This window comes from Citrus sinensis, chromosome 7 (assembly GCF_022201045.2).
Source record: "Citrus sinensis cultivar Valencia sweet orange chromosome 7, DVS_A1.0, whole genome shotgun sequence".
Lineage (NCBI taxonomy): Eukaryota > Viridiplantae > Streptophyta > Magnoliopsida > Sapindales > Rutaceae > Citrus > Citrus sinensis.
In genome coordinates, this window is record NC_068562.1 from 13522543 (window position 1) to 13533975 (window position 11433).

At 34.3% G+C, this 11433-nt stretch overlaps 1 protein-coding gene across 5 annotated transcripts; it reads left to right on the plus strand.

Annotated features, from left to right (window-relative positions):
- The first annotated feature begins 465 nt into the window (after nt 1–465).
- LOC102630409 (uncharacterized) lies at nt 466–11433 on the plus strand. Of its 5 annotated transcripts, none has more exons than XM_006492049.3 (16): nt 466–625; nt 1857–2156; nt 2240–2368; nt 2466–2673; nt 4235–4381; nt 4833–4907; nt 5818–5889; nt 6583–6654; nt 6898–6969; nt 7061–7132; nt 7499–7570; nt 8275–8346; nt 8980–9123; nt 9482–9553; nt 10103–10249; nt 10842–11433. In XM_006492049.3, the coding sequence occupies exons 2-16, from the start codon at nt 1959–1961 to the stop codon at nt 11024–11026; spliced, it is 1737 nt and encodes a 578-aa protein (XP_006492112.2). In that variant the 5' UTR covers nt 466–625; nt 1857–1958; the 3' UTR covers nt 11027–11433. The 5 variants fall into 5 exon arrangements, with proteins under 5 accessions (XP_006492112.2, XP_024948710.2, XP_052300144.1 ...); XM_052444184.1 differs by having other exon boundaries at nt 614–760; XM_052444185.1 differs by lacking the exon at nt 466–625 and adding an exon at nt 628–765.

Sequence of the window (11433 nt, forward strand, 5' to 3'; positions counted from 1 at the left end):
TTTATTATTAAGTTTTACATAAAATGCATGACACACATTATGACATTATAAATTTAATTAATATTTTAAAATTTTAATGCACTTAATAAATAAGTTGAATATTTGAATTCGTTCAGTTAAATTTAATATGATACAAATTCGATATGCTAATTCAAATTGTCACATGCATATATTGCCACTGATTAGATAACGATTTGCGTCAAAGTAACTACAAACTGTATTTTCATTTAAGATTTTACAAAATTTGGGTGTCTAAATGTTATTATTACGATAAAACAATTTTAAAAAATAAAATCCTAAGAATTGGTCCCCCAATAATAAAACTGGGGCCAGTAATATCTTCTCCCTTTATCTCTATCTTCTTTAATCAGAACACCTAACACCGAGCCTACCTCACTCGCTGATCAAAACTGAACAGCCAACGTGTCGTCCATCCGTTGGTCCGGACTGTGGCTCATTGCCACTAAGCACTTTTCGTTAGTCTCTTTATACACTCTTCTCTAAGCTTCACTCCGAAACCATCTCTCTTCATCTCTCTTTCTCTCTCTCTCTGAGTCACTGTTGAAAGCTTTAGGTGTCTCTATTTCTCTTTCTAAAAAATTCCAAAATTGATGATCGGCATGAGGTATCGATAGAGATTTTTTACCCCTATTTATTTCTGTTTGTTATTCATATTTTTGTTTTTATTTGATTCTGTTTGTTCCCTGAGAAAATGAACGATTGCTAGAAAATTTTTCCGGCGAGACGAAAATTCTATGATGTAAGGTCGTTGCTGTTTTTGTTGCTATTTTCATATTTACTTTTTTGACTTTTTGTCATCCTTCAACATATAATATTTTTGTTTGAGTTTTTTTTCAGCATAATTTTTTATTTTTTTTTATTTTGTGAGTCTGCGACGACGATCATGACTTTCAGCATATTTTTGTTGTTGATTTGATTTTATTCGTCAATTCGATTTATTTATTTATTTAGTTATATTTTGTTATTTTGAGAAAAAAAAAATTGTCTCTGTTTTTGGTGTTGATATTTGAAACTGAAAACTTCTTGTCAGCTGAAGGCCACTGTTGTGTTTGTTGGTTAGTTGGTTGGTTGGTTAGAAATGTTATTAATCAAAAGGAACTGAATATTGTTATCAATGGAAATTTTGACTCTGAAAAACTTTATTGTTCGGTATGAAGAAACAAAATGAATTGATTACACTTTTGGACTGAAGCATATAGTTATGGCTGAAATCGAAGTTTTTGCTGTATTTGGAACTAAGAAACTTACATTTCCGCTACATTTCTCTGTATTGGAAGATATTTTCTTATTTCTTGTTCTATGACATTAAGTATTTTGTGTTACTGTAAGTGAAATTCCACATACATACACATGCTTTTTTCTCTGCCTCAAGGTCACTGTTATGCCAATTAGATTTTTATTACCTTGGCTTTCTGGTGACATGGTACTGAAACAGAGCTAATACTTCATGGATTGGGGTTTGTTACTATAGGAAGTGAGTGATATCATCAATTTATTGCCTCTGCATAATTTGAGATATTGCTGTTTTGTTGAATCTATGAATTTGTTTTCTCTGGCAGTCATTAGTTATGTTTGTTTTGCATTTTTCTAGAGTCAGAAGATTTGATCGTGGGCATGACAGTTGAACTAATTCTGAGATTAGTTATTAAAACACAGTGCAATCCTGTTTCACTATGCTTTTAGTTAGCATTTGTCTTTGACATTCTTTGATGCTTATGTTTACTATCATCGAGTGACATTCTGTGAAGCAAGCTGTCTGGCTTCCATTTTAAAGTTTTTTCTTAATTACTGCGTGGACTGATACTTGTATTAATATACATTTTCTTGCTTTACAGGGTGAAGTGGAGCGCATGTTTTCATACTTGGTAATTGAGTGGCTTAAAGTAGTGGTCTGCTGCAGTTTTTATGACCCGTATTGATCAGAAGATATTTCCTCAATGGGTGGAGCTTGTTCTAGGAAGAGAGACCAAGTAGACAATGAAGATGGTTTGCACGGAGGGGTTTGTGGAAGATATCAAAAAAGTTGTAGTTCAAAGTGGTTGATGACCTCATTTTCAAGACCTCCTTTGGATATTCAACGAGGTGAAGGGAAATGCCCGTCCCTTATGGAGTTGTGTGCTTACAAAATTTGTGAGGTATGCTGTGTTCATCTCATGCTTGGTTGAAGACCTCAACAGCTTGTTTTCTGTTCTGATCTTTAAGCTGCTTACTTAAACAGGATATTGATAGATATAGCACCTTCTCAATGCTTCCAAGGGATATCAGTCAGCAAATTTTCAATGAACTGGTCTATTCCCGATGTCTAACTGAAGTTTCTCTTGAAGCTTTTCGAGATTGCGCTCTCCAGGTAACTCCTAGCATGAAATTTGGCTTTTAGAATCATCATTGTTGTGCTAGTCATAGTTATTAGTAAATCACGTTGATCTCTAACATTTTTCTGACAGGACCTTTGCCTGGGACAGTACCCTGGGGTAAATGACAAGTGGATGGATGTCATCGCTTCCCAGGGATCATCTTTACTATCTGTGGATCTTTCTGGTTCTGATGTCACCGATTCTGGGTTGATTCATCTCAAAGATTGCACTAACCTGCAGTCCTTAGATTTTAATTTTTGCATCCAGATCTCAGATGGTGGTCTAGAACATTTACGAGGTACCTTTTCAACTCCTTTTTTGATTTAACTATCATTATTGGTGAATGTTGTCTGCTTTTCTTAAGTAACCAGATGCTGTAGTTTTGTGGTCCAAAAAATATATGACAAAAAGAAACAGGTACAAGAGACTAGGAGTTTATCTAAAGAGAAGGGTGGTGATTTTGAAGTGAAAAAGGAGCCATGGAGGAGTAAAATGACGGCATTTTGCTTTTCCATACAATAAGTTTAGACTCAAGAAAAGCGGACTAAAGACATTTAAATCTTTGCATAACTAATCAAAGCCACATTTCTCTTCATCTATTTTTTTTTTTTTTCATTTTATCATTTCATTTTAGCGAACAATCAGTTGGGATATGGAATTGGGAGATATCTCCATTTTACTTCTTTTGGATTTATCCTTCCCCATGCACTTTCAATAGAACCTTTTTCTAATGATTTACGTGTAGCAAAGATTTTGATGCTTTGTTATTATTGACTCCATTGAAAGAAAAATGTTTAAGCATGCTTCAACAGCTAGATTTTGTGGATTGCCCTATGAATTTAATTAAGATTAAGCTTGAAGGTATGGCATATCAACAGATCCAGATGCATTGAATGGTTGTGGCATATCAACAGATCCAGATGCATTGAATGGTTGTGACTATCTGGACCTGGATGTGATGGAGTGAAATTTTAAATTCTTATTATTTATTCACTTACTTACGGTGCTTGCTTAATTTGTTTTAATTATTTTTCTTGGTTTTAATTTTATTCTGGTTGATTTGGTTGAAGTTCCTTTCATTTATCTGTTTTGTAAAACTTCGTATCTGCCACAGCTGTAGAACATATTTATTCACTTTCTTCCTTTAATTAGTGTTGTCTGCAAATAAGCTGCAGAATCCTTGGTTTCTGCAATTCTCTTTATGATGATGTAAATAGCTAAAAGCAATGCTTTCAGTATTAATTCATCTTTCATCAAATCTTGCGTGCATCCTTATGAGTAAATTTAAATAATTACCTGATGTTACTCCGATTACAAAGATTTTTCAACTTGTTTTGTTTTTCTGTGTTTCATAACTGCATATTTTTTACTCAAAGCACTTTTTTTATGCATGCCTTTTTCTTCTTGTTGAGAATCCTTTAATTCTCCCATTATTTTGAACAGTTCTTAGGTCTGTGAAATATATTAGAATTTTCGCCTTTTGACATGTTGCATTTAAATTTTACGGCCAGAAATCTTATTGCTGAATGAAGTTTTTGCAAAGGAGGTAATTGCATCTTATGTATAACTTCTACCAAATTTAATTGTATGGTTTTGTTTCAATTTTATATTCCTTTAGTACTCGACTTTAAACCCCCTATATTCAGGAATAATTTTAGGTTTGTAAAAATTGTATTTGAATGACCTCATTGTATGTGTATGCTTGTGCAGCTTAAGTGGCTTTCTATTTTGAAACCTCACTGGTGTGCATTTTGTTAATGCTCTCCCTTTTATTTCTAGTATTCAAGTGAATTAGCTCTGCCACTTTACACTTCCAGTTGCTTTATGATGGATTAGAAGTATGACTGAAAATCTTTCAGGTCTCTCAAACCTCACAAGTTTGAGTTTTAGAAGAAACAATGCAATTACTGCACAAGGAATGAAGGCCTTTGCTGGCTTGATAAACTTGGTGAAATTGGACCTTGAAAGATGTACCAGAATTCATGGTGGTCTTGTTAATCTCAAAGGTATGTTTACGTGTAAATCTAGACCGTGAAAATATATTTTTCTCACTGTTATTGTGTAATTGTTGATCTCAACATATTTGAAAATACTCAAGTGCATTCTAAAAAATCACTGGAGTGGAACCCATTGTGGTAACAGATTTGGGAATATTTGCATTCGTATTGTCCACAAACCCTTTGTCTCCCTACTCTCTTTCTTCCAAGGTGGGGTATCGATTTGATTTCCTATATGAGGTTAAATTTTTAGAACTAGTGTTTCTTGATAAAAATAATTGTATTTGGAACTAGAAAGGATATTGGAAAAAGAAAAATCACTTGTGTTAAGCTCGGTCTTTCCTGTTGAATTTTGATCATAGAGCAATAGATTTCGATTGGAGTTGTCAAGTACTGTTGATAATTCCTAATCGGCAGTCTAATAATCTGTTTAATGTGTACCATATTTATGGTTTTACAGGTTTAATGAAGTTAGAGTCTCTTAATATCAAATGGTGCAATTGCATCACAGATTCTGATATGAAGCCTCTTTCTGGTAAGCTGATCTTTCTTTCTATTTTGGGAAAAGAAATGTGTTACAAGTTTAAAAAGGCTGGATCTATTAATATCAAATTGGTGTGATATACACTCAATCATGTCAAATGGGCTTTCTGTCTGTTAATAGACTTACCAGAAAATTCTGATGGATGCGCGTATGATAATAAATTCCATTTTTAAACATCTCAACACTCTCCCCAAACTGAAGCATAGATGTATTATCATGCATAGCTTGTTGCAGAACAGGAACTTAGCAATTGTCCTGTTCCTGAATTTTCTTTAAAAATACCACTCAGTTGATCATATGAATTCATATTCGCAGCAACAGTTTGTTTATCATCACTAGTTATTGTTAAAAGAATTGTACGGCTACAAATACTTGTGCAAATAATTTTAGACAAACTAATATGGCGATATGTAATTGGTTGATTAAAAATATAAAAATAAATTATGTGGGTCCTAGCATGATTTTAATTCAGCCAATGATAATACATCTGTTTGTACAAAACCATTTGTGGCTGTATCATTAGTCATAATGACCTTAAAATGTTCTCATTAAGAGCTTATATTCATTTTAACCTTACCCCCCCCCCCCCCCCAAAAAAAAACAATACCTTTCTACACTTCAATCGGCCATTCTTGATCATGGGGTTTGCAACCATTGAACCTTGTTGTTAGTCAATTAACTGAATGGCATTTTGTTTGCATGAGGCTTACCTTAGTTAAATTGAATATGTTTTCAGTGCCAAGTTCTGCTTGTAAGAACTCCCCCCCTTCTACCTTAAAAATAGTACTTCACATCTGTCTAAATGTATTTGACGGATCTGTGAAGTAAACTTTTGATATCTATTGTGAGTTTTTAAGCTGTAAATATTCCCGTGTAAATTAATGTTTTAATTATATGTCAGGGCTTACAAACTTGAAAAGCTTACAAATATCCTGCAGTAAGGTCACAGACTCTGGCATTGCTTACTTGAAAGGTATTTAATTCTGTTATTTATTCTCATGCTCATTTTTACTACTTCAGTGATAAGTTGTGTTACACATCAATCCTGGACATATGAACATTTCACTACCTTTAATGAATGTGGGATTTCTACTATCTGTAATTTGCTGTTATTTTTTTCACGCTATTCAAGGTCCCTTGGAAAGCAGAAAAACCTGTTAACCAAATGAGAAGACTGGTTTGAGGGGATGTGCAAGGTTTACTATTGAAAAAATATTTTGAAAGCTATAATTTTCAACGTATGGAATTAGTCTAAAAGCAAAATAATCAGTATGCTGTGACTATTAGACCTATCTGATAGTACAATAGTTGAATTACAACGACAGACCATTGCCACGTCCTAGTTCTGAAAAGACCTAAAATTACCAAAATACTTAACAATCCATACAGCTGCAAATCCCTTGAACAACAATCATACGCATTGTTTTCACAATTTTGAACCGTCGTCTTTGATCTATGTTTCAGGATTATCAATTTCAAGTGTCATCTTTATTCTATGTTCCATGATTATAAGATTGTTCTGTTTGCACGTCTTTCTGACAAGTATTCCAACTTCCTTGTCTAGTAACTTTTCCTGGTTTCGTTACCCCCATTTTATCTAACATTTGGGGCATTTAACTCAATATTTCAAACTGCTTTCCTTTGAAACTGGATTTATTTGTTCCAGGTCTGCAAAAGCTTACTCTACTTAACTTGGAAGGTTGCCCAGTGACTGCTGCATGTTTGGACTCTCTTTCAGGTCAGAATTGCTGAGTGTTTTGTGTTTGTAGTAATCATTAATTTTATTTTATTTTTTGTTGGTATCAAGCCTGCAATTACCAACTCATGTACCTAGGAATTTTTTTTTTTTGGGGGGGTGATTGACATCTGATATGGTTGTAAGACATGGAGGTAATATATAGAAAATTATCAGTTACATTACTAGAAGCGATTGTTTGCTTAGAATTTACGTTGTTACATCCTTTTGCCTATTTTTCTGCAGCTCTTGGTTCACTCTTCTACTTGAATCTTAATCGATGTCAACTGTCCGATGATGGATGCGAGAAGTTTTCCAGTAAGTAACCTTAATGCTCACTTATCCGCACATTCTGGAATCGTGGAATATACTGCAGTAGATAAGAAGTTGATATACTTGTTGTGTGCAGAGATTGGGAGTTTAAAAGTTTTAAACCTGGGTTTCAATGAGATCACGGATGAATGTTTGGTACACCTGAAAGGTGGGCTATATTCTGCTATAGTTCTATCTTATAAAGCTTAGTTCTTGTGATTAGTGTTATCCTCTTCAGTACTTGTTTATTTATATCATGGTAAAGAAAGTCGTCTTGCTGTTTTCACCATAGAATGAGAGACTCCACATTGAAAGTTCTATAACTTATTCTATTACCTGGTATAGCTTGCATTTTTCTGTTTCATGGTTGAGTAAACGACTCTTGATTTATGGCCTTTATCTTCTGCAGCTTTTTGGTGAATACATCTTACTTGGTTTACAGATTGGAACAATAGTTTTCTTTAAAAGAAATTAGAAAGAAGAAAAAGAGATAAACGGAGGGGATAATATTTATTTAATTTTTCCTCTGAAACAGGATTGACAAACTTGGAGAGCTTGAACTTGGATTCATGTGGGATTGGTGATGAAGGACTGGTTAATTTGACAGGTGATTACTCATAACAATTTTTCTGTAGTTGTAACCTCTACTTTGTAACGTTTTACTTATGCTTAATAGTTATAATAAATTTTTCGGGCTGGAATTACTGTTGATCGATTTACTTGTTCTTCCATAGTTTTCTGCTTACAAAGAAAGATAATGGAATTTCTATCACGCAGCTATGTTTATTGTGAATTTGAGCACCTGCTGAAATCAAACTTTTACTTGCGTTACAAACTTCATATTTTGAGGGCTGAAATCAACCATTGGATTAAAATCATTGATGAGGTTACCCTATGTTAGAATCATTTTTTTGTAACTAATAACACAAGATTTGTACTGGGAATGATGAACATAAATGTCTTGCATCTCTGCCAACTGAAAACAATCCTCTGATCGTGAACCTGACAGAAATTGTGATGTTTTGAACTCTTTAAGTCTAGGCAGGAAATTGTATGACTTAGTAGAATGGAAACATGAACTAGTCTCTAGGGGTAGTAGGTACCAGAGGATACCATTGTGTTTTACGTGGGGATTTCTTGAGTGGTGTGTTACCCTTTTTTTATTTATTATTTATGCACTGTGGTTTTATTCCCCCCCCCCCCTTGTTACGTGAGTTTAGCATACTTCTTCCTCATCTTTTATTTTAGCCCCTGTATATTCTTTTGTGCTTCACGAGATGCTGAAGTTTGCATTAATTGTGTTGGATTCAGGCCTTTGCAATTTAAAATGTTTGGAGTTGTCTGACACACAAGTCGGAAGTAGCGGGCTCCGCCATCTCTCTGGTTAGACATATCACCTTCTGGTCATGATTCTATCGATGTAATATCACATTTCATGTGTACAGATATACGTGCTTTAAAAAATGAATGTAGTCTTGGTCTCTGTAGATTGATTTATCTTGTTTTGCCTGAGCACTCGACTTTAATGTGTCTGGATATACTTTCTTTTTAGTTTAGCTGGATTTAAACTGGTTTGCTTCCTATACCTCATCAGTCCTTTCCTGGTGTAGTAGGATGCTGGTTTTGAAGCCTGTTTTACTATTATTATTTTTCAAATTTATTGTTCTGCCATCATGATTTTGGGATGGCAGTTCCTCAAAATACGTCTTTTCATCTGTGATGAGCTCATCAATCTCAAATAGTTTCTATCTTTCTTTCTTTCTTTCTTTCTTTCTTCATAGTGCTTTATGTCTGTTCACTCTAAGGTTCCTCTGGAAATCAATTTGAAAACTCTACTGATTGCTGATCTAAGGTTTCTTTCCCAAGAAATAGTTTCTGTTGTACTCAGTCTTGACAGACAGTAAACTTGCTGAAAGCCTTGAATTTGGACTTGTTCGGCATTGACTCAATCTTAAAATGCTCCCTGGATTTTATATTATGTATTAACGTGACTTCTACTTTTATATCTTGTTGTAGGTTTGACAAATCTGGAGAGTATAAATCTTTCATTCACTGGAATCTCGGATGGTAGTTTAAGAAAATTGGCTGGATTGTCATCACTTAAGTCTCTTAATCTCGATGCTCGGCAAATTACAGATACTGGACTTGCTGCTCTCACAAGTGAGTGTCTTTAAATGAATGGAACCTTTGCAGATTTGATTACTCATCTTTAAGATGAATGTTTCCTTTAATAGTTGCAATCACCACATGGTATCACAACCTAGGCTAGCCCAAAAGTTTTGTATTATTTTTTCCTGAACTCTAATAATTTAATTGTCTTTTTGTGCTTATTTGCATGTAATAAATTTCTCATATAAATTTGGCCATTTAGTAGGGCATGTTATTGTTTAAACTTTATTGCTGGTCCTTATATGCTATAACTTTTGAGATTAATGCTAAGTTGAATGGATGTGAGCTCTGGCTTTTTTATTCTTGAGATGTATTGAACTTGTGAAATTTTTATGTGTCTCTTGTACAGGTTTGACTGGATTGACCCATCTCGATCTTTTTGGAGCTCGTATTACAGATTCTGGAGCAGCTTATTTGCGAAGTAAGTTCCACCGTGCTTAAATGATTCAATTAGAAGGAGAAAAATATTCTTTTACTATTGATGTTCACTACATGAAAACTACACTTGCACTTTTGGACCTGCTAAATAGATTCTGGCAGTGAGGTTCAATTTTCATAATGACAACTAGATGCCCTAACCTTACCGACAGCCATTCTAGAACACCCAATGTGGACTAGAAAGATGGATGGATGCATGCATAAACGATTTCCAATTATCCAGTTTATTTATTTGGAACTGAATGACATCCTGGGTTATGTTATTTATTTATCCTATGACATCCTGGGTTATGTTATTTACTTATCCTATGTGATTGTACAGAGAAAGAACTTGAAGTGTATTAATGAACCTTAGAAGGCAGTTCTCATGAAATTGGAACTTATCTGCTAATTATTTGATATTGGACGCATCGGCTTGTAGATTAATTACTCAACCTAAGTTATGAAGTTTACTTTGGTTGTCACTAACTGCCCTTGATTTGAATTTAGTTATATATGCAAATGGTTACAAATCTTTATTATCCTTCGACAGATTTTAAGAACCTGCGGTCCTTGGAAATATGTGGAGGAGGATTGACTGATGCAGGTGTAAAGCATATCAAAGATCTTTCATCCCTCACACTGCTAAATCTGTCACAAAACTGCAACCTGACAGATAAAACATTGGAGTTGATTTCTGGTATCTTGATGAACTTTTAACCATATACTACCTTCATCTCGTTACTTTGGATGATTATCATAGAGAAATTGTTGAAAGCACCTTCTTGTGGATCTTGGATTCAAATGTTATGTGCAGGATATACATGTGCATTCGTCAATGATTAATGATTGGTAGTACTAGTTCATAAGCTTATTTCTGAAGTAAAAATGGTTACCATGACCATCTAGTGAATTAGGAGAGTATTTCACTTATCTTTGGTTGGTGAATTCCGACTCTGCATTTGTTCTACTAGGTATCATGTCATCCAGAAATAGTTTCATTTTGCTATTTTAACCATAGGAAGCTTAAGAATGCTGCAATCCAAAATAGTTAGGCCTATCCTGTCATATAATCAAAGAGAAGTTTTAATTAAAGAAGAAAAAGTAACCATATGATTATCCTTTGCTAATTTTCAGTGGGTAAAATTTTTGAACTTACAAAAACTCACAAGAAGTTAGAAACTAGAATTTTTAGCTTGTTAAGGAATAACAAAAATCATATTGGATATGCTCGTATATATATTGAGGATCTTTTAACCTTGTTGCCATAACCTCTGTTCCTGTAAATGCAGGATTAACAGGGTTGGTCTCTTTGAATGTTTCAAATTCCCGGATAACAAGTGCAGGATTACGTCACCTGAAGCCACTGAAGAATTTAAGATCACTGACTTTGGAGTCATGCAAGGTGACTGCTAATGACATTAAGAGACTTCAATCAAGGGACCTCCCCAATCTGGTAAGCTTCCGCCCTGAGTAGTTCTGGAGGTTGAATATGATGTCCTGTAAATAGCTATGTTGGCATGGAAGAGCTGCTACTTATATGCCTAAGAAGACATTTGACGAACTGTACATACGGGTTAGACTTGGAAGTGGGCTCACCAGTAATTAAAGGTGTTTATGTGATGATTCTCTTTGCTCTATGAGAACCGTTCTTTTGAATTATTTCCTGTATTTAAGTAATTGTACAGAAACTTCTCTGACGGTAGTTTGAATTTCTCGTCCAACGAGCATCATTTCATCATTTCGTACTGTTTCAAGAACTAAGTATCTGCCGGTACTTTTGGTTGATGACTGAAGAAAAGTTCCCGCATGTAATTCTGTGTACAGACTCTTGAACCATGCCATTTTATATCATTAAATATATACCACTAGTCTTGTTACTTA